This window comes from Acinonyx jubatus, chromosome A2 (assembly GCF_027475565.1).
Source record: "Acinonyx jubatus isolate Ajub_Pintada_27869175 chromosome A2, VMU_Ajub_asm_v1.0, whole genome shotgun sequence".
Classification (NCBI taxonomy): Eukaryota; Metazoa; Chordata; class Mammalia; order Carnivora; family Felidae; genus Acinonyx; species Acinonyx jubatus.
Genome location: NC_069383.1, coordinates 116,472,756 through 116,500,471, shown reverse-complemented (window position 1 = coordinate 116,500,471; position 27,716 = coordinate 116,472,756). Strand labels below are relative to the sequence as shown.

Below are 27,716 nucleotides of genomic sequence, written 5' to 3'. Positions count from 1 at the left end.
GGCTGATGGCACCAGAGCCTGGCAGTGTGCTTACAGACCTGTACTAGGTTGACCAGTATCTCCCCCACCACCACCCCCCAAAATTTATAGCTACCAGAACCTCCAAATGAGCCTTTATTTGGAAATAGTCTTTGAAGATAGAATTAGTCCAGATGAGGTCATGCTGGACGAGGGTGGGGCCTAAATCTAGCGCCTGGTGTCCTCACATTCTGAGGGAGCCCCAGGACACACGCGGAGAATGGAGTGGTGCACCTACCGGCCAGGGTGCACTGGACTGGGGGGCAGCTGCCAGAAGCTGGAAATGTGGCTCGGGGCCTCCAGAAAGAACCAACCCCATGGATACCTTGACTTTGGATTTCCAGCCTCCAGAAATGTGAGAGAATAAAAATCGGTTGTCTTAGCCCCCCCACCCCCAGTTTGTGGTAATGTATCATGCTCTCTAGGACACAAACACAAGGCCCCCATCTATATTTTGCCTCTAGAAGCTCCCATGAACGTCACTTTTTCAGACTCATCTCCCCATCCTGCAAGTGCTGGTCGCTTGTCGGTCTTACCCAAAGACAGAGGGTTCCCAGTGGGAAGGCCCACCTCTTACGGGGGTCCTCTTACAGGGCCCAGCACAGAGCGTGTACTCAGTCTCAACAAATGTTTGTAAATGAATGAGAAAAAAGGAAAAGAATTGAAATCATAAACCATAAACCACTGCAGTGAACAAAGGCCAGTAGCAGACGCCCAATCCAACTTACCCATTTTGCAGGTGAGCAAATGGAGGCCCAGAAAGGGAGGACAACTTGCCTCAGGTCGCACTGTTAGTGGGGGAGCCCCATATCCGGGGCAGAGCCCTCTGTCCCCGTGTGGTGCCTCCTCCCACATCATCACTTACTCACCAGAGGCCACACAGGACTCACCATGCCGGCCCCGTGGCAGCCGCTGCATTTGTAACGCCCGCGCCCATGGCATTTGTGGCATTCCTGAAAGTGAAAACCTCTCCTGGGCTCCAGTTTCCCAAGCCCCAGCACCTCCTGATTTTACCTGCCCCACACCCACTCCACGATGTCACCAGCCCAAACAGAGGTGCAGCCAGTAAGGCCCAGGGCGCAAAGGTAGCCATTCTCACTTGATGAGGATTGAATCCTCATCAAAGGGCCTTGAATGCCAAGCCAAGGAGGTCATGTTACCATTTCCTCAGAGCCCCAGCCCAGTCTGTTCTCTGAACTCCGTGCTCCCAGGCTATGCCACAAAGGCCGACATCCTTGGCCCACTGGGTAGCTGAGAGGTCTTTTGGAACAGAAGCCATAAAAATTGCACAGCATTTCTGTGCAAGGCAAAGAGCTGGCTACTGGAATTTAATCACCAAATCAAAATAGCTTTTCCACTCCTGAGAAAAGAATGGAACCTCCTCCTGACCTCTCAAAGTCCTGGTCATCACGTGACACTATGAAAACTCATAGGTTACGAGCTTGAATCAAGTTCTAAAGTGAAAATAAGGCAGGTAAAGAGATGAGAACAGAATAGGAAATATCACGTGTGTGGTTTTGTAATATGTTACAAAATACGTTACAATGTTGGCCTCATTGCAGGTCTCAATTACATTTTCATAGGACAGGACGGAAGTCCAATTCTGTCCCTTTAATGACTCTGCTGAAAATCCAAACAGTTTGAACTTTATTTTGTATCAGTTTCATTCAGCACTTCAGCCGTTTACTGTTTACTGGTCGGGCAAAAATAAAAACACACTGAGGGTCTAGGAATGTGAATGTTCACTGTTTAAAGCTGGTGACAGGTTAGTAAATGGAATCATCCTTTTGCTATGTGACTATTCTCTAATCTGCATGAATTAAAAAAATGTTTTAATGTTTACTTATTTTTGAGAGAGAGAGAGAGAGAGTGAGCAGGGGAGGGGCAGAGAGAGAGAGGGACAGAGAATCCAAAGCAGGCTCTCTGATGACAGCAGCGAACCATGAGCTGATGACCCGAGCCGAAGTTGGCTGCACAACCCACAGAGCCACCCAGGCAGGTGCCCCTAATTTGCATGGAATTTTGGATGGGTCTATATTCCTTGCACTGGGTTTCCTTAGAATTAGCCCGATTAATAGCCAAGGAATGAACCACCAGTCTGCATTCTGGATTTTCTTTTCTTAAAAAATAAAGTTTAGGGGCACCTGGGCGTCTGACTTCGGCTCAGGTCATGATCTCGTTGTCTGTGGGTTCGAGCCCCGTGTCGGGCTCTGTGCTGACCGCTCAGAGCCTGGAGCCTGTATCAGATTCTGTGTCTCCCTCTTTCTCTGACCCTCCCTTGTTCATGCTCTCTCTCTGTCTCAAAAATAAATAAATGTTAAAAAAAATTTTTTTTAATAAATAAATAAATAAAGTTTGAGGAAATACCCAGTGACTTCCTAAGATCAGCACTATGAAGTCTGAAACCAACTCAGAGAGAAGGGCAAAGATTCCAACAATCACGTTACCTTGACTAGTGACGAATGAGGGACTTGGAACTTCCTCGTGTCTTCCTGAAACATCGGGGGGACCTGGACCTTGATGTCCCAAAGCCTGGGAGAGGTCCCTCTCTGTGGCCCATCCACTGACTGGTCTGACACAGAAAGGGATCATTGTAAGGCCAGTGAACAGCTACAAGAACAAGCTTTCATTTATTTACCAAACAGGATGGAGCCTTCACCTGATGCCAAGCATTAGGCAAGATCCTGCGCTAAGGGCCCCCTCAGAGTCTGTGGTTAAGCACCCAAGTGTTGAAGTCGAACAGACCTGGTTTGACTCCTGACTCTTCTGCTTCCCAGCTGCGCAACTCCAGACAAGTTAATTTACCTCTCTGACCTGCAATTCTCTCATCTCCAAAATGGGGGAAATACATGGCACCTACCATATAGGATGGTAGTGAAATTAAACAGAAGGCATAGCAATGCTTAGCACAGGGGTGGCACATGATAGAGGGATCAAAAGCAAGAACTGCCATCACTGTGGTGACTATTCCCCACCTTCTTGTCCTTTCTCCTTCCCCTCCTCTGTTCAAGGAGATAAGGCACAGCTACAATGATGATACAATGTAATAGGATATGGAAAGTGCTTGGGACAAGAGTTGCATAAAGCCTCTGCAAACTCAGAAGACTGACTCCTGTTGGATAAGGGGTCAGCAGGTGAAGAAATCCTGAAAGGCTTCGTAAAAGAGGTGACACAGGCGCTGAGTCTTAAAGGATGAACCAGTGGTCAGCAGAGAAGGAAGCGCTTAGGGCTTCCCAGAGAGAACCTTCAGCAGCTAGTGGGGTTCAGCAGCAGGCAGGATGGCACAGTGAATGGGGTCCTCAAGACTCAAGGAGGCACTGGGGATGGCCTAGAAGGCAAGCGGAAACCCAACCACACAGGCTGCCTTTGTGATCTAGCCCCGTGTGGTGGCAGCAGTGTGTGGCCAAAGGCAAACCCTAGACTTTTTCAGGCCCTTCTGCAAACCACTTCCAGACAGGAAGGATTTATTTCCCAAGTTCCACACTGGAAAGTCTGGATAAAAGCCCACCCTCTCATTTTACAGAGGATGGGGAAACCAGGGCTCCAAGCAGAAGAGCATCTCACTCAGGGTTAGTGGATAAGACATATCCTGATATTTTCCACCAGCCCCTGCCATATCTGTTCCCAAGTAAACTGATTTCACTTACTAGTAAAGGGTTGAAATGTCCATTCGCTTACCCTGGATTCACTAAAAGTCTCTAGTCGATACTATAGAGAAAAAAAAAACCAGCATGTTCACAGTCATGCCCTTTAGGAAGACAGCATTGTGAAAAAAGACGAAGCTTTCCACCTGCCGAGGCTCCCTGGGAAATTGAAAGGCCCCACACCCAGCACCACAGGCTGCTTTGAACAGCTGGCAAAGATGATTTCTGCTCCAGATGCCCCTGGACGCCTGCAGGGAGGTCAGTCAGCCCCAGGAAATCTCCCCCGATGGGCTCACAGGCTGATTTCAGCTCCCATTTCTTTACACCCAGAAATGCTCTATAAGGCAAGCTGTGGGACAGCAATTGCCCTTTAACAGATGGAGGCCAGTCGAATCTGCTGCCTCAAGCGTCCCCTTTGGAGGAATTTTTCTGCCTGATGTCAAGGTCCTCCCTCTTGATCTCATCCACAAAATCACAAAACAAGAAGGGATCTTGGACATCACCTGGCTCCTCCTCTGACACTGGAGAAAACAGAGGCTCAGAGAGGTCAGTTGCCTTGACCAAGATCACACAGCTACACAGGGGCCTCTTCCCCTAGGCTCCTGCTCTAACCACTGCCTGTGAGGCTTCTATGCTTTCTGTGTGATGGTGCACTTGCCAGAGGATGGCTGTGCCAGTGGCACTAGAAAATGTGAACTTAAAAGCTGTTCCTTGGCCCTGTCGATGCAGAAGGGGACATAAGTGCCCACTGTGGTCTCAGTAACAGACATAAGATTTCCCTGGAGCTTCGGGCCCAGGGGTCATGAATAAACGATTCCTTGGCACAGATGTGACTGGCGGGATCAAGGGGAGTAGATGGGCCTTTCTTGGCCCACCTCTCCCGGAAGCGGGTTACTCATGTATTTAAAGACATGGACTTTGGTGACGGCGAACCCAATTTACGTCCTAGCTCTGTCACTTCTAGCTGTAAATTTGGGGCAAGTAACTTTACCTCTCTAAACTTTCAATTCCTCCCCTTTAACTGGTGACAGTAAGATCTACTGTGCAGGGCAGTTGTGGGACTTCATAGGACATACGTGTAATGTGCCACCCATGATGCCGTGCAGTTGAGCTTTGCAGTGAAGACTGGTAATGACTCCTTGTGTCATTGTGCACAACTACAGACCAGAGGAGTGGCAAAAGGCACTTCAGTGTCACCGCTATTCACATGCACTGACCCCCCAAGACTCCTTTCTCCCGTTCGACCTCACGCAAGCCACCCCCCGCCCCAAAGCCTAAAGCCCTCCCCAGGCAACCGCCAGGCCCAGGCCCCCTTACCCTGCACAATGTCTGCTGCTTCAGCTCCTGGATGATGAGGTCACCGGCGGCTGTGCTGCCATAGCAGCATTTGGAGCTCACAAAGCTGAGGAGGGCTTCACGGGCCACTTCCTCTGTCACCAAGGGGACTCTGCTGGGGACAGAGCACAGAAGCAGGGTCTCTGGAAAGGGCCTGCAGGCTCATCAGGGCCAGCCAGCTCCCTCTTGATGCAGATGGAAATGGAGGTCAGGAGAAGGGAAGGGCCAGGCCGTGGGCCACGGTAGTGGTGAGGCACTCGGGGGTCCATCTGGGGAAGGAACCTCTGGCAGAGGGAACTGTGTGAACAGATGCCCACAGCGGGAGCAAGGCAGTTCTTTCTAGAGGACAGGACAGCAACACTGCTGTAGCTGAAGTGCAGGGCTCAGGAGAAGAGCTTAGAGAATCTTAGCATGCACACACCCACACACCCACACACACACCCACACACACACCCACACACACACACAGATGTACTTAAAGACGAATCACGCCATTTTACAGATGAGGAAAACTGAGGTCTGGAGACGATGTCACACAGCTAGGAGGAGGCAAAGTTAGGCCAGACCACGTTCCCATGTTCCTGCCCGTGGGGACCTTGCCCCCTCAGCCAGAGGAGCTATGAGCAGTGTTCATGAGAAAGCCCCTGCCAAGAACTACCAGGCCGTGGTGCCCACAGGGACCCACCATGAGCCTGCTGGGCCAGCGCGGCAGTGGGTGGAAAGGAAGACAACAAATGGCCCCTTCCTTGGCCTTCTCTCTGGATGCCTCCTTCTCCTCCTAGAAAGCTCTTCCCTGAGGCCCAGCTGCCATGCCCCCTCCTAGCAAAGCCCTCCCCCACCAAGACCTCCAGGAAGCAGAAGTCCCCTCCTTCTTCCTCCCTCATATCTTCATTTACTTCTCCACAGCAGCCTGACTCTAAACAGTAAGCCCGTCTCATGCACAGTGATGTCTCCAGTGCCTCTGGTCTGGTGCACAGAGGGGCCTGCGCACATGCAGGAGGTGTGGGGCCCAGAATGGCCAAGAGCACTCCATTGAGGAAGCGGGGTCTGCCCTGGGCATGGAAGGTGGGCGGCCAGGGAGGGGAAGGGGAGGCACTCTAGGCAGCAGTGCAGCCAGGAGAACCCAGGAGATTCCCTGAAGGCAGGAGATTCCCAGGAGCCACCCAGCCAAGTGGCCAGACCCAGAAAGCAGGGGGTTCCACCTTCTCTCTGCACAAAGCTGGCTGGAAAGCCAGAGCTCTGTCCAGAGTCTTGGGTCCAGGGAGTCAGCAAACTCCTTCTGCAAAGGACTAGAGACTAAATAGTTTAGGCTTCATGGACCATACAGTCTGCCTCAATCACTCACCTGTGCTGTTGTAGAACAAAAGCAGCCACGGACAGTATGTGAATAAATGGCATGGCTCTGCTCCAATAAGACTTGATTTACAAAAGCAAGCAGCGGCTGGATTTGGCCCAGGGAGCTGCAGTTCCCAACCCCTGGTCAACACTGTGCTTCTCGACCACAGCTTGGTAGCCAAACAGCCTGAAGAGCTTGCTTGGTCAAGTACACATTCCCAGCCTCTGTCCCTGGAGGATCTGATCCAGTAGGTCTGGGATCCTGATGCACTGTCAGGGTTGAGATCTGTAGACCCTAAAATCCGCGAGGAGGGCTCTTGGCACAGTGGGGGTGGGGGTGATGTGAGGGTCACTGCACGTGATCCTGTGTGATGGCACCACAGCTCACCTGTGCTCCAGGAACGAGGACCAGCACCTTTGCTCCAGGGGTCTCCCTGGAGCCTCCAAAGGTGGGAACATTATCTGCTGTCCTGGAGGAGAGGGGAGGAGTCAGGGGCTCCACAGCCTAGCTCAAAGGCACAGGTATTTGCAGGGTGAAGGAAGAATAGACTGGTTGAAAGGGAGGTTGAATGAGACAAAGGGAAATGCTAATGTATCTAATGCAAGAAGAGTGGTTCTCAAACCAGCATGATTCCAGTCTTAAATACCTGTGGATATGGTCATGGAATGTTTGTGGACACAGGGCTGATGTCCCTATGTGCTCCTTGTCCCTCCCAATGGTGATAAGAGGCTTCCCAGGGCCCCCCAGGAGAAAGGGGCGGTATCCCAGCGCTGGCCTGTTCCAGATAGGTCTCCGCAACCAGCATAAGCCCCAGGAAGAGGCTGTAGGAACCAAGACCCGCCAGACTTACCACCTCTTTGAAAAAGCCAGTCATAGCTGGGCAGTCTCTCCAGGAGTTCAGCTGGCGGCGCCAAAGGACTCTCGGCCTCAAAACTGAGGTCCACCACACCTGTGGAAGTAAGGCAGTCCTGAGCTTCTGGGAGGAGGGGAGTCAGTGGTGACTTCACTGGAAGCTGACAAGCCAGGGTGGGTGTGTTACAAAAAAGCTGACAGTTTAACAAGCCAATCTCACTCTGGCACCATGGGACACACAACACATCTGTAGGGCAGGCGGGGATGGGGTGGGGGTGTGATAGTAGCAGCGATAATAATAATGATGAGAAAAGCGTTCAGAATGGCAGCTCCTGTTTGCTGGGTACCTACTCTGTGCCAGTCCCCCATGACAGATGATCATATAGAAACATGATCATATTCCACGACCCTAGGAGACAGGTACTGAATTAGAGATGGCCACACTTCTTTGTTGCTTCTGTCTTCATGTGGTGTATCTGTTATCTCCTCCCCTTGAACCTTCACAGGCTTGAGGCTGCTTCAAGCAAGGGAACTTGGGGGAAACATGAAGAGACCACAGCTTCTACTTCTTGTCTCTTGGAGCACTCACTCTCGGAGCACTCCCTCTCGGAGCACTCCCTCTCAGAGCACTCCCTCTTGGAGCACTCTCTCTTGGAGCACTCCCTCTCAGAGCACCCCCTCTCAGAGCACTCCCTCTTGGAGCACTCCCTCTTGGAGCACTCTCTTGGAGCACCCCCTCTCAGAGCACTCTCTTGGGGCACTCCTTCTTGGAGCACTCCCTCTTGGAGCACTCTCTCTTGGAGCACTCCCTCTCAGAGCACTCCCCCTTGGAGCAATCCCTCTTGGAGCACTCCCTCTTGGAGCACTCTCTTGGAGCACCCCCTCTCAGAGCACTCTCTTGGGGTACTCCCTCTTGGAGCACTCCCTCTTGGAGCAATCCCTCTTGGAGCACTCCCTCTTGGAGCACTCTCTTGGAGCACTCCCTCTTGGAGCACGCCCTCTTGGAGCACTCTCTCTTGGAGCACTCCCTCTCGGAGCACCCCCTCTCAGAGCACTCCCTCTTGGAGCACTCTCTCTTGGAGCACCCCCTCTCAGAGCACTCTCTTGGGGCACTCCTTCTTGGAGCACTCCCTCTTGGAGCACTCTCGGAGCACTCCCTCTCGGAGCACCCCCTCTCAGAGCACTCTCTTGGGGCACTCCTTCTTGGAGCACTCCCTCTTGGAGCACTCTCTCTCGGAGCACTCCCTCTCGGAGCACTCCCTCTCAGAGCACTCCCTCTCGGAGCACTCTCTCTTGGAGCACTCCCTCTCAGAGCACCCCCTCTCAGAGCACTCTCTTGGGGCACTCCTTCTTGGAGCACTCCCTCTTGGAGCACTCTCTCTTGGAGCACTCCCTCTCAGAGCACTCCCCCTTGGAGCAATCCCTCTTGGAGCACTCCCTCTTGGAGCACTCTCTTGGAGCACTCCCTCTTGGAGCACGCCCTCTTGGAGCACTCTCTCTTGGAGCACTCCCTCTCAGAGCACCCCCTCTCAGAGCACTCCCTCTTGGAGCACTCTCTTGGAGCACCCCCTCTCAGAGCACTCTCTTGGGGCACTCCTTCTTGGAGCACTCCCTCTTGGAGCACTCTCTCTTGGAGCACTCCCTCTCAGAGCACTCCCTCTTGGAGCAATCCCTCTTGGAGCACTCCCTCTTGGAGCACTCTCTTGGAGCACCCCCTCTCAGAGCACTCTCTTGGGGTACTCCCTCTTGGAGCACTCCCTCTTGGAGCAATCCCTCTTGGAGCACTCCCTATTGGAGCACTCTCTTGGAGCACTCCCTCTTGGAGCACGCCCTCTTGGAGCACTCTCTTGGAGCACTCCCTCTTGGAGCACTCCCTCCTGGAGCACTCCCTCCTGGAGCACTCTCTTGGAGCATCCCTCTTGGAGCACTCCCTCATGAGCCCTGAACTTCCGTGTATATATCAGCTACCCTCCTGGGGAGACCACATGGACTACAGGCAGACTATAAGCCTACACGCAGAGGGGCCCAGTGGAGCCCAGCCTGCCAGCCACTCCACCATCCTACCAAGCCACCAGGCATCCAAGCAAAGCCACCACAGACCCACCAGGCCAGACCAGCTTCCTGCTGAATACCACTGAGTGACCCTGTCATGGATTGCATGTCCCCCCAATTCATATGTTGAAACCCTGAATGGTATTACAAGGTAGGGCCCTTGGGAAGTGATAAGGTTGAGATGAGGTCATGTGGTGGGATTAGTGCCCTGCCAGGAAAAGACAGAGCCCAGAGGCCAAGGATCTTTCTTTCTCTCCCCAGTGAGCATGCAGTGAGAAGGTGGCTGTTTACAAGCCAGAAGTGGACTCTCACCAGACACCGGGTCTAAGGGTGCCTTGGTCTTAGAGTTCCCAGCTTCCAGAACTAGAGAAATACATGTTGTTTAAGCCAGGAAGTCTATGGTGTTTTGTCACAGCAGCCTAAACTGACCCTAATGGATGATACAAGGAGGAGATGAATCAGCCAGCTGACTCTGCCCAAATTCCTGACCCACAAAATCATGAACTATAATAACATCGTTGTTGTTTTAAGGCGCTGGGGTCTGGACTTGTTTTTTGTGCAGCTTCCTGTAATGGGCAGTGGAGTCATGGTGGGGTCCAGAGCCAACAGCCAAGAAAGAATTCTTGGGATGTCTTCGGTGAAAAAGGTGATTTTATTAAAGCATGGGGACAGGACCCATGGGCAGGAAGAGCTGCCCCGGGATGGTGGAGAGACTGATCACATACTTGGGAGTTGGGAAAGGTAAAGTCAAAGGGGAATTTCGAAAAGAATTTTCACATGCCAAAGAAGACTCACAGAAGTGTGGGAGGTCTAACTACCTCCAGGCCAAGGTTGTTTTCCCCGCTAGCAAAGCATCAACACCAAGACAGTAGGGAGTTCCTAGAGAAATGCCATATTCTGCCTGCCTCAAGTACTCATCAATGGGCTGCAGATTATCAGGAAATTCAATTTTACCTGCCATTTCCTTCTGCCTTTTTTTCCCACAACGGCTTCCTTCTGCCTTTTTTTTCCCACATCAGGCAATCTGGGATTCCCCACAAACCTGGCAAAACTTTCCGAGAGCCACACCATGGTCTGAGGCTCCTTCCTTCCCTCCTCTCTCCTCTCACAGGGGTCCAACCTGCGGTTAGCCTGCAGACGGTCCCTGCCCACACCTGCTCTCTCCTCTCCTCTTTTCCTTCCACATACGTTTCCCAGGGACCTGCCATCTTAGTATCTGCTTCTTGAATGACCCAAACCAACACAGAATATTATCCATTCTCCCAATGAGGAAATGGACTTAGAAAGGCTGTGGCTCGCCTCAGATCACACAGCCAGTGAGTGATGCAGCTGGATTCAAACCAAGGCTCGTTGCTCTCCAAAGCCCACGTCCTTCCCACCTACTTCCCATGAGGCAACCCCTGTGGAAGAATCACTCACTATATATCTGCTTTTAAAACCTCACCTTATATACCTGAAACTAATGTAACACTGTATGTTAATGGCATTTCAATTCTCAAAATTTAAATTTAAATTTATTTTGTTAATATTTAGTTATTTATTTTGAGGTGGGGGCTGAGAGGCAGAGAGAATCCCAAGCAAGCTCCACACTGTCGGCACAGAGCCCGATGCGGGGCTCAGTCTTAGAAACCGTGAGATATGACCTGAGCTGAGATCAAGAGTCTGACACTTAATCAAGAGTCTGACACTTAACCACCTGAGCCATGCAGGTGCCCCAATTTAAATTTAAGTAAACTAAAAAAAACAAAAAAACAAACAAAAAAAAACAAACCAAACACCTCAGCTTGATCTGCCAGGCTATGGCAGACACACACATAGTCCTGAGACTGCACAGAAGAAAGCATAATATAAGCACTGACTCCAAGAAATGCTAGACAACTCAGAAAGCACCTCCCCATACCTGTTGCTACACCCACTCTCTCACCTGGAGATACAGAAGGCAGGACTTCTAACTCCATTTCACATGAGGAGTCTGAGGCTCAGAGAGGTTACTCCAGTATTCGTAGGATACACAGCAGTGAAATCAGAGCAGGATAAATGCTCCTTGCTCCAGCTCCAGCACACCTGGCCACCCCTCAAACGTATTCCCTGAAGCTCTCATGCTGGGGGACAAGAACCTGAGACTCAGCTCTGTCTTTCCAGTGGCCAATTTGATTACGGGAAGTTGACTTTAAAAGGGCAAGTTGATAAGTGGTCTGTGGAAAGAAATTTGCTCTGCATGAAGTCACTGAACACACTCAGGTCAACAGCTGATCTGTTTTACCCCCTAGATCCCTCCTTTTTTTTTTTTCCAGCTCTTGAAAGCCTAATAGCTCTTTCCCTCTACAAAAATAAAAATAATATGTCCTGTCCTTTCAAGTTTAATAAAAACAGAGTCCAGAAGAAGAAACAGATCTTGTAAATTGGAGCAGGGGAGGCTATTTGGAAGTGGGCTGAGAACAATGGAGGGAGGAGGGGTGTCATTAAGACAAATGAAGCATCTCATTCTACCACTCCCCTCAGAGTACGTCTCAGCCCTCTGACAAAAAGAAATGCATATGCATCTGTAAGGTTTCTCCTTGCAGGAAATTTACAAAGGAAGCTGAGAGAGGAGAGTGTTTCCAGATACGGAGAGTGTCTTTCTGAGCAAGAAAGCTAAACTTTGTAAGCAAATGATTCTGCGCAGGAACCAGTGAGAGACCTTGGACAGTTTTGGGTGTGACGCAAGGAGACACCATCCCAGGCCTGCACAATGGTGTATGCCAACGTGTCCTGAAATCCCCAACATGAAAATTCATCAGGAACTATTATTCATACCTTGGTTCTCAGTATTTGCTCCTACTAACTTTATTAGCATTTTAAGCTATTTTCGCCACCAGGGATCTGCGAATATTTTCTGCAAACAGCCGGGGAGTAAATACTATAGATTTTGTGGGCCATACGGCCTGTTTCAATTACTCAACTCAGGCGAAAGCAGCCATAGATAATGCACAATTGAGTAAGCATGGCTTTGTTCCAACAAAACTTTACAAAAACAGGCAGCGGGTCAGACTTGGCCCTTGAGCTGCCCTTGACACTCACCTGTGTGGGTATGTTGGAGGGGGTCAGAAAGAAGGAGGCTGGAATTTGAACCTGTCTGGCGTCAGGGCCCACGCATGTCATTGCAGCTCCTGTGAGCCCAGTTATCAGAATTAAGGGTGAATGTCAGGGTTGGACTGTAGCCAAGAGTGTCTGGAGTCAGAATTGGTGGTTGGACACCTGGGCTCTGATATGTCTGAGTCATGCACTACGTGACTCTGTGCCAGCCACCCATCCTTGCAGAAATCAACCCCCCCCCCCAACCCTGGCTGTGAACCAGGGCAGACGATATTAGTGCCCATCTAATGAGACAGCATGCACACAGCTCATGGCCCGGAGCCTGGATTTAATAAATGCTTCGTCAATGCCTTGGACCTGAGGAGGGCGAGTCTTCCTCTTTCTTTGTGCTCCTTTAAGCCAGGGGACAAGAGGTGAAAATGTCGAGCACAGAAAGAAAGGCAAGACCTTCATAGCTCTCTCCCCGGGGAAGGCCCCCCGCCCACCCGGAAGTCTGGGGTCTGCTGGGGCATCCATACTCTCCAGTGCTAGAAGACAGAAAAATGCCATATGGCTGCTATGTCCAGCTGGAACCAAACAAAGAGGCAGGAAGAGGGGAAGAATGAGAGGTGGGAAACTCACAGCTCCATCCATCAACCAGGAGCCACCCTGACCTCTCAGGGCAGTAGTAATTCGTCAGAGCTAAATTAATCTCACCATTATGTTATGTACAAAAATAAAGGACTCCGGCTGACCTACAGGCAGATGCGTCATTTCCTGTGCAGATCTCAAAGGGCACAACAGGAACGTGGACGTCACAGGTCATTGTGTGACGCCCAGTGTGGGGCACTTCGAAGGGGGTCCCCAGCCGTGTCACTGTTTCCATGGGGTCAGGGTCGAGTTCCAGCGCGGCCACCCCACCCTAATACATGCATTGTGTCCCGTGGCTCACAAAGGGATGGTGCGGGCATGATCTCTTTTGCATTTCATGACAACCACTGTTTTCCCTGCTTCATAGAAGACCGAGGTGAGACTCAGAGATGTGATTATGGGGCAACAAGCTCACACACTCATAGCAGAGCCAGAAATAAAGAGTACTTAAAACTCAGATCCTGGGTGCCTGGGTGGCTCAATTAAGCCTCCGACCTCAGCTCAGGTCATGATCTCACAATTTTTGAGTTCGAGCCCCGCGTCAGGCTCTGTGCTGACAGCTCAGGGCCTGGAGCCTGCTTCGGATCCTGGGTCTCCCTCTCTCTCTGACCCTTCCCCGCTCATTCTCTTTCTCTCTCTCAAAAATAAACAACCATTGGGGTACCTGGGTGGCTCAATCAGTTAAGTGTCTGACTTCAGCTCAGGTCATGATCTCACAGTTTGTGAGTTTGAGCCCCATGTCAGGCTTTGTGGCTGACAGCTCAGGGCCTGGAGCCTGCTTCTGATTCTGTGTCTCCTTCTCTCTGCCCCTCCCCCACTCACACTCTATCTCTGAAAAATAAATAAATGTTAAAAAAATTAAAAACAAAAACTTAGATCCTAATGCTAAGCCAATGTCCTTTCCACCTAGCTGAACACCCTATTGCTCTGTGCAAATGTCATCAAGTGGTTGCTGAGAAAGCTTTGCAAAGCATCTCTAAGGTAGTGCTCACCAGCCGCCAGTTATTTTTCTTTTGTGTCAAAAGGAATTTTTCTTGTGGAGCAAGGTATAATTAGTGGACAACCTCTTTAACTTCCACTTTGTAAAATGCCATTCCCTTTATTCCAGAGGAAAAAAGGAGTCCACATCTTCTGCCTTAGATTCCAGTACTAATCATCTTAAAAGCACTGAAATCATGCCATGTCTCCACTCACACGCCTCCCCATTGCAAACTTGCTTTAGTTTGTTTCGGCCCTTGCCGCCTCCAACAGGGGCGGGAGACCCTTTAAGACAGGGAACGCCCCCCTTCCTGTATACAGTCGATGCACAAAATTGCACTGTGATCTGTACACTTAAGATGGGACAAGAGAGACTCAGGTGGTCAAATCCACACAGACATGAAATGGAATGGGGTTGGCTGGCAGCAAAAAGGAGAGGTATGTGGGGGACTGTTGTTTAAAGGGGTTAGAGATGAAAGGACTTGAGAGATGCATGGTGGTGATCATATTCCCACAAGAATGGGACTGTATTTAATGTCGCTGGACAGCACAATTAAAGATGCTTAGGATGGCAACTTTCATGTGATGTGTATTTTATCACAATTGAAAATAATAAAAACAGGAGAGTGAGGTGATCACAAGAGAAAGGACAGAAAAAAAAATCCTGCTTTGCCAAGAAGAACAAATACTTGGCTCTATTATTTAAAAGTCTTCATAGTGGGGGTGCCCAGGTGGCTCAGTCGGTTAAGCATCCGACTCTTGGTTTCAGCTCAGGTCATGATCTCACGGTTTGTGGGTTTGGGCCCCGAATTGGGCTCTGTGCTGACAGCGTGGAACCTGCTTGGGTCTCTCTCTCTCTCTCTCTCTCTCTCTCTCTCTCTCTCTCTCTCACATACACACACACACACACACACACACACAACTTTGTCTCTCTCTCAAATAAATAACTTAAAAAAATATTTAATAAAAAAATAAAAAATAAAAGTCTTTGTAGCAAGACTGGAGGGCCTGACTGGGCCATGCCATCTCTTAAACACCGCAGTGGCTCACTACTGCCCACAGCTAATGTCTAAGCTCCTGCCTTTAGCAGAGAAGGTCCTGTGTTAAATGGCCCTAGAGTACCCACGGGACAGGAAGAAAAGATTCTAGTCTCCTCAGTCCTGAGGGGAAAAGCCTCCCCACACAGCCCAGAGCAGGGTGAGAGGAAGGAAAACAGTTGCTGCGGAAGGGGAGAGGGTGGGGATAAAGAACAGAGCAGAAAGGGGAAGCGAAAAGAAGAGCCTGCTTGGGGCTCCAGAGAGGAGTCAGGGGTGTGGGAGCTTTGAGGTGGGAGCCACTGAGAACACATTTGGGAGATCAAACACAGAGCCCACCATGGGAGCGAGGCCAGCATCGAGAGAAACAGGGAGAAGGCCGGGAGAAATTTTCCTTGGTGTTCTGCAGGGCCCTCTGGTGCGTCAGGAGAGACCCCGGCAAATGTTACAACGAATTTTCGATTAGTTGGGATGTGGAACTCTTGCTTTGTCGAAGTGTCATCATGCCAAGATAGGGCCACGTGGGGGTGGGATTGTAAGTGCGGCCTCGTCCCCTGGGGACACTGATGTGTGCATTCCCCCCTGGCACAGGCAGCATGCCATTTCTCCCAGCTCTTGTTCTGGCTGTTCCTGCCCATGACACACACACCCCTCACCCCCTTTGGCTGGGCTCAGCCCAGACCTGACCTCCTGCAAAGCCTGCCCGGGTGTGATTCCCCCTCCCCATGCCCCTCAGTACTCTGTTCCACTCTCTACCATTGTTTCTGCCAAATGGCTTTCCAAGAGTTATTTGCAGAACGTCCATCTGGGGTCTGCCTCCTCCACGAGGCTTTAAACACTTGGAAGGCAAATCAATGAATCATCCTTATTCCCCCAGCCATGAGCACAGCAACAAATAGCTAGCCTACTGTGTGGTCTGGGGGGGAAGTCACTTTATTTTTTATGGCCCTGGTCTTCTTTCCCTACAAGAGGGTTCAGGGAATCTGGTTGCTGACAGGAGCACTTGGGAAGATGGATAAGAGAAGGCTCTGCCAATGATTTGGGAGGGTCCTTGGGACCCTTTCTCAGCTGCAGTATGATTTCATTAAAGATTTTTATTCCTTGTTCCCCAAAGGGGACACCCTATCTTTCCATTAGGAGTTGCGGGAACCACAAGCCCCTTCCAGAAACAGGACAGCCTACAAGAAAGACCAGATGGGCCCTGTGAGGACAGGGCCAACTTGGCAGGGAGCACCTGCATCCTGGTGGCCGTGCCTCCATCCTAAGGGATGGGTGACATACGCTAAGGCCCCACAGTCAGTCACCAAAGCTCCTAGAAGCTGGGCCCCTGCCAGGAGTCCAGCATCTTTCCCACCAAGATATCCTGAGAGCTTAACACAGTCTCTAGTCTCCAACTCAGAGCTGGGGTGGGGGGAACACTAAGGAATAAGCCTTTGGGGAGCAGAGCTGGCCTGGGTACCAAGGGAAGTGGGCCACTGATGGCCTCAGATCACTGCTCCGAGCACTCCCCAGCTATCAGTGCCCAGAAGAAAGGAGGTGCCACCTAGGTCCTATTGTCCAGAATCACAGCAGTCCCCTCCTCAAATTATGGGGACCTTATCTTACTTGAAGAGGCTCTTGCACACCAAATCTGGGAGGGAGCTCGGTATGTAATAAAATAAGTTCTATTATAAGAGATACGGTTTTTAGAATAAGGGAAGGGCTAGGATGTCTCCCTCTAAGAGAAGAGAGATTGAAACCACAATTACATCTGGGACCATTGGAAAAACAGGACCTGGTCAGGCTAGAAAAGAAAAGACTCTGAAGACTTCTTATTTTAAACAGGGAAGAGACATGTTCTAAGTAGCCTTGGGGGGTAGAATCCAGACCAAAGAGTAAAAGTTACAAGGAAAGAGATGTCAACTCAATGTACGAAAGAATTCATGATGGCCTCGGCAATGGAAGGGGGACCAGCCCATCACTGGAGGTGTCCCAACCAGTGGTAGGAGGTGCTGCCTCCAGCCAAGAATGCTGTCAGAGGTGTCTCAGCAGCCAACGGTGGCAGTGCTAAGAGGTCTTCATGGTGACTGCCACATGGGTGCCACATCCCAGAACGTCTCTATCCATGCCCACTTTGGTCCCAAAGTGTGTCACTGTTAGAAGATATTCTCTCTCTGAAGCTGCCCACATTACAGACTCAAAAACTGAGGGGACAACATTTTCATGACTGGGGAGGGAAACTCAATTGGGATAAATGGGCAGCCGTCTCTTACCTAAGAAGGGACATTTAAATTACATAAGTCCCATAGCAGTCTCCCTTTCTGAAACCTGGGCAAATATTGACCTAGTTTCAGATTTCATCAGTGTTGCTTCTAAAAACTTTTCTGGGGGCACCTGCGTGGCTCAGCTGATTAAGCATCTGACTTTGGCTCAGGTGATGATCTCACAGTTCATGAGTTTAAGCCCCGCATCTGGCTCTGTGCTGATGGCTCAGAGCCTGGAGCCTGCTTCTGATTGTGTCTCCCTCTCTCTCTGCCCCTACCCCACTTGAGCACTTGCTCTCTCTCTCTCGCTCTCTCTCTCTCAAAAATAAATAAACATTTCAAAATTAAAAAATAAAAACTTTTCTGGATAATCCCATACCTTGCAGTAGACCTAAAGTTTCAATTATATTGGAAACCAGCATGGAGGTTTGGACCCTACGACAGAATCAGAGTGTTTAGAATTTTAAGGGAACTGAAGAGTTTACCCTACTCTCACCTGGCTTGCCAAAAGTCATGATGCCAGAACAGAAACACTACAGATGATAATATTTTTCATTAATAGCAAGTTTAATTTTAAAGCCCTGGGACACATAATCTGATAATTTTTCTAGAGTCAACATTTATTCCATGCCTACTCTATTCTGAGCAATGTTGTAGGCACTTTTCATCCAATTAATCTTCTACAATTCTTCAAGATGACATGATCTCCATTTTTATTGTGGGAAATGTAGCTCAGAGAGGTTAAGTGACTTGAGCAAAATCAGCCAGCAATCAGGAGGCAGAGCTTGGATGTGAATCCAGATCTGACCAAGCCCACTGCTACTAAGAGAAACTCTGATTATAAATTGCAAGACTGCTAATGAGCAGTGTTTTAAAGAGGAAAAATTGCATTTTAATATTAGTAGAAGCTTATAAGACTATGGATACACGATTTCCAATATATCAGAGATCAGATCCTGCTCAAATACATGCTAAAACATCTCTGTACAGTCTCCAACTTCAATGTGAAAAGGGATTCCAACAAAAATTTAAATTCTAAGATTTCACATGGGTTTATTTCATATCTCGCCTCAGCTCTGAAACTTAAAGCTTTGAGGTGCCTACATTAAAGACAGCAGTGTTGGACCTGTGCAGGACATTCAAAGTCAGCAAGTTCAGGAACTGTGAAACGTACTTACTAGTGTCACAGGCCTCTCGAGGATTCAAATGAATTGTGAGAATACTTTTCCACCCCCAGAAAAGTACATTCATACAACATTTTGCCCTCACCTTCATGTTCCTCAAATTAAGAACTCCTGACCCATCTCCTTTTATAGATGGGGAAACTGAGGCTAGATGACTTGCCTGAGATCACACAGCAGAGTCAGGACCTGAACCCTACCTTCCCAACCCCCAATCTGGTACTCTACCACACTGCTCCTTCCAGATCAGGAGCAAAAACCTCTTATTTTTAAAACACACCACATTTCTTCCTAAAATGCCATTTCCTTCTTCATCTATTTAAATAGTCCTTAGATTGCATTGTGTTTCTGTCCCAGGAATGACAGCCTTGGGGTCACGAGGACTGTGTTCCTCAAGCAGTAATGAATAAGCAGCTCTTTGCTAGAGGAAGATCACAAGTAAAGACAATCCATGACATTTCTTTAAAATTAACTTCATCTCAGAACGGAGCCCAAGTGAGGTATTCTGGCTTACATGTAGCTGGGGGCGGGGGTGGGGGGCCTGTCAGCCAGAGAAAGGAAGATTGAAGAACATGAGACTTGGACCGCGATCAGGGAGAAGAGTTCTCCTGGTTGTTACCATCCTCCCCCACTGTCCAGAGAGAGGCACATAATGGAAGAACAGCCAACAGGCTGCAAATAAGCTTTACAAGCAAAAGGAAGGAAGGAAGGATGCCCTCAGCAACACAGACCCAGAACCCGACACAGCACGGAGGCCAGAGGGAAAGTTTTGGTCAGCGCTGGCCACAGAAGTTGGCGCCCCAGGTCTCCCGGCTGTACTTACTGTCGTCCTCACTCAGATCCCTGTCCATGGTGCAGATGTCCAGCCAAGGAGGTGTCTGCCCTCCCAGTGGGCTCAGGCCGCTGGGATCTGAGGGACCACCTTCGGGCCCTCCCAGAATGCCGGGCCCATTGTTACCCGATTTGAATACAACAGAGGGAAACATCTCGGGGAAGCACAGTGTCCCTCAGAGCTGCTGCTCTGGACCCAATCTGCAGGGGTCCTTGCAGCTCCTACTCACAAGAACTTCTACTTGCCAGGCTCTTATGCAGTGCCTCTAGCCACTGGTGCCCATTTTTCTGAGCTGGGATTCAAACCCTCATCTGTGTGACTCTCAAGTCGGAGCTCTTGACCACTCTGCTAGCTTACTCATGTGTTGGAGGCAGGCTTCTAAGTGTCGTGGGGTGACAGGGGAAGGGATACAGAGAAATGTAAGAGCACACAGAGGTTACCTCCCCTAGGGGGAGAGAAGATACAGGTGGGGTCTCTGAAGTCTCCAGCTCTGACCTCCTCCTCTCACTGGGGAAGCAGTGAGGCTCGGATCATGAGGTGGAGCCATGCAGTACGTAGCAGACAGAGCCAGCTTCCAACCCAGGCTGCATGGCCAAAGCTCTCACCACACCAGCCTAGCCCCCTGTGAAGTATCTGTGGGTTTTTCAAAGTCTCTTCCAGAGCCTTTTGCACTGGAGTTTGAAACCGCTTCAACCCAATGCTTAGAGGATCACTCCTCTCTTCTGGATGAGTCTAAACAATGAACACCTAGACTGGGTCTCCTGGAGGTAGAAGCAGACAGCTGTAAGCTGGAGCCACCTGCCCCACATCCTTGGCAATGACCCCCCACACCTCTGGCCAGGGAAGCCTTGTTCCGTAGGGCAAAGCAAGCACCCCATACCCCGCTTGCCCAGGCCAGCAACAGCTGTGGGGTTGTACCATGATTCTCCTCAGTGAAGACTGACTACTGCATTCACCAAGGGATGCACTGTCACCAACTTGTCAACGGCCTGTCTTGGATGGCCACAATGTACACACTGATGGCTTAAAGGGACCCCACAAAATACCTTTGGTCTCTTTCTGTGCCTCTTTCACCCTCATCACGCACTGCCTACCACCAACAGAATGCTAGTGGCGGTAATAAAAGTAAAGAAGCAGTAGCAACAACTTGGCAAATGCTTCTTAAACACAGGCAGATGACTCAAATAGGTTTTTATGGTTGGCAGGGGCACTGAATTTCTTAAATTTGAGAGTTATGTAAGTTTCATTACTGCATGTGCATGAGAAAGACCCAGATCCTGAAAAATAAATATAGTCTTTTTTTTTTATGGACACTGTATGTGCCCTACTGGATATAGTCTTTTAATACCTTTATACAGTAAGCAGTTTTTAAGTGCTTGTAGAACTGACTCCATAGTAACAGGATTACCATGAATGTGTGTGCCTGGGCGTGCATATATTTTACTCTAAACATATTGTGTATGTGTATCTATGTCTGTGTCTGTGTCTGTATGTGTGTGTGTGTGTGTGTGTGTGTGTGTGTGTGTGTATTTGAGCCTAAACACAATAGATAGATGATGGATACATGGATAGATGGATGAATGGATGGATGGATGGATGGATGGATGGATAAGTAGATAGATAGATAGATAGATAGATAGATAGATAGATAGATAGATAGACAGACTACTCATGGCTTAACTAAAATAATATACCACTATTACACCTCAAGTACTTTATAAGCAACAAAATATGCTTGCCTAAATCCCTCTGCAGCATTTGAAAGAAACTATAGGAAATTATTTAAATGGCAAACAGAAGGAACAGAATGTTAAATAGAGTTGAGTATTAAAGACACCAGAAATCTGGAGCCTGCAGAAATGCAGATAACCATGAGCTGTATCTTAAGAATGAGAGTGCAGACCAAAGAGGGTGATAGTCCCTTGCTGCACATGTTAATAAACATCTCTTAAAATACATGGAAGATGAATAAAGCAACTACTAGACCTTTCTAATCTTGCTTAACCATCAAGGCAGGAAAGCTGTCTGTAACCATGTGCTAGAGTGACTGACGGCAAATAATATACCCATTGCCACCTAGTATTCGTGGTGTCAGCGGGAACAGGCTTCACTAATTCTAGGACCCAGGCCAGCATAAAGCTAATACTGGTTCCCACCTCCTGCTTGTATCAAAGGGGCTTTGGGTAGGAGAAGACAGGCATGAACTGTGTGCATGAAGACAGGCTTCTTACAGTCATTCTGTAGCACTGCCATTGATGTCAGGAAGTGGGTTCCTTAGAGCTCTTCTTCCTGAACCAGTCCTCAGCGGTCCATGGGTATGATCCATCACTGTCCCTTCTACTCATGGTAAGTACTCATGAAACATTCGCTGGACGAACAGAGCTGTCCAAGAGTTGACTCCACCCATTCATTTCTGACTGTGAACCTTGTTTATTCTTGGAAACAAAGTCTATGTAACCTTACTGGATGGTCTCTGGGTCTGGAGGGTATGTTGTGGCTCAGGGAAACATGTCAGGGCGGTAGAGGCTTTAGAAGGAAGTCAAGAAGTCACCTTGTGTGACTGCAGTTGAATATGATGGCAAGAGAAATAGAAGGGTTTAACAAATACCTTCGAGTGTTTAAACAGCTGTCATGGGGGAGAAGGTGGCAGAATTGACTCTCAGGATATTCACTGATGAGCAGGCGTGCTGAGAGCTGGTCCACAATGGGGGACCATCTGCAACTTACCAAAAGGAGTATCTGTCTAGTGAGTAAACTGTAAAGCTTCCTTCTGTTTGATTGAGCCTCTCTGAAGATTCAAGCAGAAGCATGACAGTTACACAAAGTGGGCAGTAATACAATGTTAACAGAAATGGCTTCAGAGCTGGTGTAACTGTTCAAAGCCCAAATGACCCTTTTTGGAGCATCCCTGGAGGACAGGTGATGGGAAATTCTGTGGACAGGTGACAGGGAAGAACTGTTAACAATGCACCTGGCTGTGCATTTTGCCTGCAAGAAGAAAGGGCCACAAGGGAAGGGTCTACACCAAGGGGCTATGGAAAAGGGTTTAACGGGATGGTCAGGAACTCTGGGAGGAACATCACCGGAAAATTGGTGACAGGAGGTTTGAGGAAGAGGTATACTGATAGATTTCTCTGAATGCATAAGGAATATGAAGAGATTTATATCCCATGTCCCATGTTGCTGCTCACCAACTTCAGCAGAGGGGGACTTCAGTAATCAAGTTGATGACATGACCCAATTGTGGGCACCAGCCACTGCTGTCATTGCCTGGAGGGTCAGAGTGACAGGGTTGGAGGTTGTGCGTGGGCTTCCACTCAGCAGTGCTGGCCTGGCTACAGCTAAATGCTCAGTCTGCCAGCAGCAAAGAGCAACACTGGTCCCAATATGGCACCACTCTCTGAGGTGATTAGCCAGCTGGCTGGTGGCCAGTTGATTACATTTAACCACTTCCATCATGGAAGAGTAGCACTTTGTTCTTCTGAAACAGATACTCTGAATACAGATTTGCCTTTCCAGCATACAATACGTCTATTGAAACTACCATCTCTGGGGGCCTGGGTGGCTCACTTGGTTAAGGGTCCGACTTCAGTTGAGGTCATGGTCTCCCGGTTTGTGAGTTCAAGCCCCTCATCGGATTCTGTGCTGCTGACAGCTTGGAGCCTGGAGCCTGCTTTGGATTCTGTGTCTCCCTCTCTCTCTCTGCCCCTCCCCCAGTCACACTCTGTTTTTTTTTTCTCTCTCTCAAAATTTAAAAAAAAAAAGAGAGAGAGAGAGAAAGAAACTACCATCTGTAGATTCTAACAAAAAGGGAGCAGAAGCTGCGTCTTCTGAGACTAAAGAAATTATCAGAAACTATCGGTTAGCCAAGCCCCCTGCTTGCCAATTCCCTACTACTAAACCTCAGGCCCCTGCTGGCCACCACTGTTTTTCTCCCACCAAAATGGGGTCTCTGCTGTGTCTCCCAGGCTTCCTAATAAACTCACTTGGGCTGGCCCTGGGCTCTTGTTTCTTAGTTTAGTCGGTAGGAAGTGGTCTGTAAATAATATAAATTCCCAGGCTCCACCCCCAGAAATCCGCATCAAGTATGTGTGAGGTAGAACCCTGGATTGCGTGTCTCTTTTTACCAGAGCCCCAAGTAAGTCCAATTCAGGTTGCCTACATTTTTAAAAACACCGACATAAGGAACCCACTCAGGGTAAATCCAGCATTCCAACTTCTTTCATACAAGAGTCATTTTAAGATACAACCACTAGATGTTTAATGTGATTACCTCACCATCTGTCTTAGATTTTTCTTTTCATGGGGGGAATGGGACACTTTCTTGGGCTCAAGATGAAGACATAAGAGTGAGCTAGGTACTGTAGAGGGGTCATTCTCTTATCAACCCATGGGTTTTCATTTTCCTCCTTCAAGGGCACCAGTCCTATGGGGGTGAGAGCAATAACCACGATGAGAATTGGGAAAGCATTTTAGAGTTACAGCTGTTGCCTCAGTTGGTGGCAGCCCCAGGCTGAGTAACCCTAGGACACTCAAATACAGATGCGTAACCATCTGCTGACGAGTTGATGGCATCAGGAGTTCACCCAGAATTTTAAATTATTCAGGATTCGGCCATTTTTTACAGGTAGGCAAGCACAAAGGCTCAACTCCAGTCAAGACAAGGTATTGTCACAATGGTGGTGATGGTTGTAAAGCACTTTAAAAAGGTTATTGTGGAAAACTTCTCGTAACAGGGAATCTACCCCATTTACCATTTTTAAGTGTATGGTTCAGTGCCATGAAGTATATTCACACTCTACAACCATCACCACCAGCCATATTGAGAACTTTTCCTTCATGTTCAGCTGAAATTCTGTCCCCTTCGAACACCAACTCCTCATTCCCCTCTGCGCCAACCCCTGGCGACCACCGTTCTACTTTCTGTCTCTAGGAATTTGAGGACCCCAGTACGTCAGATATAGGGTGGAATCATAAAGTATTTGTCCTCTTGTGCCTGACTCATTTCACCAAGGTTCATCTACACGGTAGCACATAGTAGAGTTTTCTGCCTTTTTAAGGCTGAATAATGTTCCTTTGTATGTACAGACCACGTTTTCTTTATCCGTTCACCCACTGACAGACATCCGGGTTGCTTCTACCTCTGGGCTACTGTGAATCACGCTGCTGTGAACAGGGGTGGTGTGCAAATATCTCTTCAAGACCCTGCCTTCAGACCTTTTGGGTATATGCCCAGAAGCAGATTTATGTTAACATAATAAGAAAACATCTTATTTATGTTTTCAAAAGGCTTGAAGAGATGAAGTGCGCTGTCCAGGACCACAAAGTCAGGAGGCAGCCTGGGGCCTCCTAACTCCCGTCCTGCCTTGCCCCCCTGCCACGCGGTGACACGCGAGCACTGGTTCCAAAACCAGTCTTGCCCTTTCCAGATGAAGGTCTCGCCCCCCATCTGATAGGGCTCTCCATCACTTAGTCATCCAGTGAACACTCACTGAGCATCTACTAGGAGCCAGGCCCTGCCCCAGACCCTCTCAGCACTTTGTCTAAACCCGGATCCACCCAGAACCCCCCGCAGGAGCCAAGACTGCCCAACAAAGGAATTCTGCCCAAAGGGCCTGGCAGCTGCGATAACATTGTTCCTGGCTTATCTGCAGGCTGGCTGGATGGAGACCAGCAGTGCCCATGGCCGGAACCAAGGATGGAGTGGAAGAGAATGGTCTTGACACAAATAAGAAGTCTGCCCAAGCGGGAGGTTCCTGGAACGCTGCACCCAAACACCCCCCTCTCCCTGAGAGCCAGGGAAGCTGGCACATCCTTTTGGGTTCAAGTCACAGGCACCTGACTGCAGAGACAGTGACACTGAGGTCTTCTGATGCCTCCCAAATGCCAGCGATGAAGGGGTATGCTTTCATGGGTGCTTTCCCACCTAAACCCTCACAACAACCCATAAAGTAGATAATATTCTCTTTATAGATAAAAAAAAAAAAAAGGGACTCAGAGAAGGTGAGTGACTTAACTAAGGTCACACAGCTCACATGCAGCAAACCCAGGATTCGAGCAAGATCTGTTGGCACTAAGGCCCTAAGGTAGAAACTACGAACACTTGTGCGCATTGTGATGTGTCACTGTAAGAAGCTGGGGGGAAGGTGACCACCGTGACGTGGTCTTCCCATCAGAAAACAGCTTGGTCCCTGGAAGTCTGGCTACCTGGTGTTCTTCTCTGACTAGGAAAACAATGGAGGAGCAATTCCTGCAATTCTTCAGCCTTCTAGAAGGTCACCCTTCCACCCTGCCCTTTTCTGGCTGAGTGATAATCGTCTGAACCTCTGTCACCTTGACAACAGGAAAGTCACACTTCAACAAGCATCCCGCCCAGGTCTTTCTGGAAGTGGCCAAGGAATGCTCACCATTGCACTAATATGCTGGGTACACACTTGTGCCACCCTGGTCTGATGCTCTCCCCTTCCTTCACCTCCTCTAGGCCTCGGCTCCTCACCCCTCCCCTCATGGACATTAGCAAGGCCCTGTCTGTAGGTCTCTAGAACCAGGCAGACTGACTTCCCAGAACCCAGCTGGGGAAATCATAGTCTCCATTATCATGAAGGGACTTTATCATCCTATTTCTGGACTTCTGAGCAGATTTCTCCAAAGATGAGTTTGTTCCATCATCTGGGGAGGGAGAAAGGGAGAGAGAGAGAGAGAGAGTGAGAGAGCAAGCCATGAATAATTTTTAAATATCAGAGGCACCCTGGTGTCTCAGTCAGTTGAGCATCTGACTCTTGATTTCTGCTCAGGTCATGATCTCACGGTTCATGAGTTCAGGCCCCATGTGGGGCTCTGTGCTGACACAGCAGAGCCTGCTTGAGATTCTCTCTCTCCCTCTTTCTCTCTGCCCCTCCCCTGTTCTCTCTCTTTCTCTCAAAAATAAACTAAAAAAAATTTTTTTTAAATATCAGTTTCTGTTTTTAGACTTTCACATTTTCAACAACAGAAGAGCCCAGTCTCTGAGCACCTCATTAAGGGACGGCAGGAGAGAATTCACTTGACCCTGAGGCTCAAATGCTGAACTAAGGCTTCCAGAAGCTGGAAATAAGGAAAGCTCTGTCCCCATGGGGCCGGAAAACTGGCTGATGACAGCTCAAGATCCAGTCTGTGGCATGACTCTAAAAGACGTAACTCACAGGGCTCTTGAGCAGGACCAAGGTGATGACCAGCCAGACTGCTTCAGATACAGCCGAGGACCAGTTTCTGTGGCCTGGCTGTTGTCCTATCTGGGCTAAAAACTGGGGGAGGTTTTCATTCCTGGTTCCTGGCAGGCAAGGAGAACAGAGTGGTCTGTTTTCAGCAAAAGTCAGAAATGCTCATCTCATTCTGAGCAAGGCTGCCCGCCAGCTAGTCCACACATGTGGAGCTATCTGTCCATTTCTCCATCCCTTCCTACTAATCCAATCTGTTGGTCTCCAAACCCAATTTGGAATTTGAAAAGGTCAGTCCTCTTGGTCACTTAAATTTTCAACCACAAATTCAGTTTGCTTTGTGAGGCACCACCAGCCTTCCCAGGTCTGGGGACAGCACTAATCCCCAGCACTAGGACACAGAGGGATGCTTCTGTCATCAGTGCTTCAGGGTCCAGCCTGTGCCTCCCTCCACCACCCAGCAAGGAAGGGAAGCAGCCAGGAGAGGGTGATTATCATGGGTCATGAACTTGTGCTGGCACCTCTGAAATCCCCTTGCCCTACCTCCTCACTGAACACATGGGGAAACTGAGGCCACGCTAAGGGAAGGGATTTGCCCACGGTCACATGGCAGTGAACGGCAAGTCATAGTCTAGGATTTCTTCTAGGAAAGATGTGCTTCATGCTTTGCACTGAGGTCCCCAGATGTGAAGTGACTTCTGAAGGCCACACAGGGAGCTAGGAGCTGATTGGGACTAGGAACTGGGCATTTTTTCACTCATCATCATCATCAACAAGATTTAACTCCCTGTAGAGACCTTGATGGGTACTGGAGCCACAAGTGATAACAGACATAGCCCCATTAAGGGGGCTCCCAGTGAAGGCAAAAATGGCGGAAATGATTTCTCCTCTCTGCCCTGATGTTGGGCCTCCTGTCTTTTGTCAGTTGGAGACACAGCCCTAAGCTAGATGTGCTGCCATGACTCTGATTAATTACCTTCCTCCCCGGCCAGCCCCTCCCTTCCTTGGCCTCTGTTTGGCCCACCGCACAACCGCCGCCAGCCACAAACTGGAACCCTCTAGTTATCCTCAATTCCTGCCTCTCCTCACCGTGGATGCCTCCTGCCGATCTCTCCTCCGGAATCTTTGCAGGGACTTCCCGGTTCTGTCCCTCCCCCACCAGCCCCCATGCTGTGCCCCGCCTCCTCTCACCTGCTGCGCAGCGTCAGTGCCCAGGGGGAGGAGCTCTAACTCAGGAGCACGTGCTCTGTGGGGACCAGCCACGGCCAGGTCACAGTGGGGGGAATCGATGACCAGCCAAGCATGAGCAC

General features: G+C 49.4%; 1 protein-coding gene across 5 annotated transcripts in view; it reads right to left on the bottom strand.

Annotated features, from left to right (window-relative positions):
• SSUH2 (ssu-2 homolog) overlaps positions 1-27,716 on the bottom strand; it is a 46,805-nt gene that overhangs the window by 11,867 nt on the left and 7,222 nt on the right. Inside the window, exons 1-7 of one of the 5 annotated variants that reach the window (XM_053219018.1) lie at positions 19,202-19,520; positions 7,184-7,282; positions 6,721-6,802; positions 4,980-5,112; positions 3,666-3,726; positions 2,466-2,590; positions 909-971 (exon numbers count right to left, since the gene is read on the bottom strand). In XM_053219018.1, the coding sequence (XP_053074993.1) occupies positions 909-971; positions 2,466-2,590; positions 3,666-3,726; positions 4,980-5,112; positions 6,721-6,802; positions 7,184-7,282; positions 19,202-19,364 (726 nt within the window). In that variant the 5' untranslated portion in view covers positions 19,365-19,520. Of the gene's footprint in view, positions 1-908; positions 972-2,465; positions 2,591-3,665; positions 3,727-4,979; positions 5,113-6,720; positions 6,803-7,183; positions 7,283-19,201; positions 19,521-27,716 lie in introns of those variants that run through there. The other 4 variants (XM_053219019.1, XM_053219020.1, XM_027042530.2 and 1 more) reach the window with 4 other exon arrangements.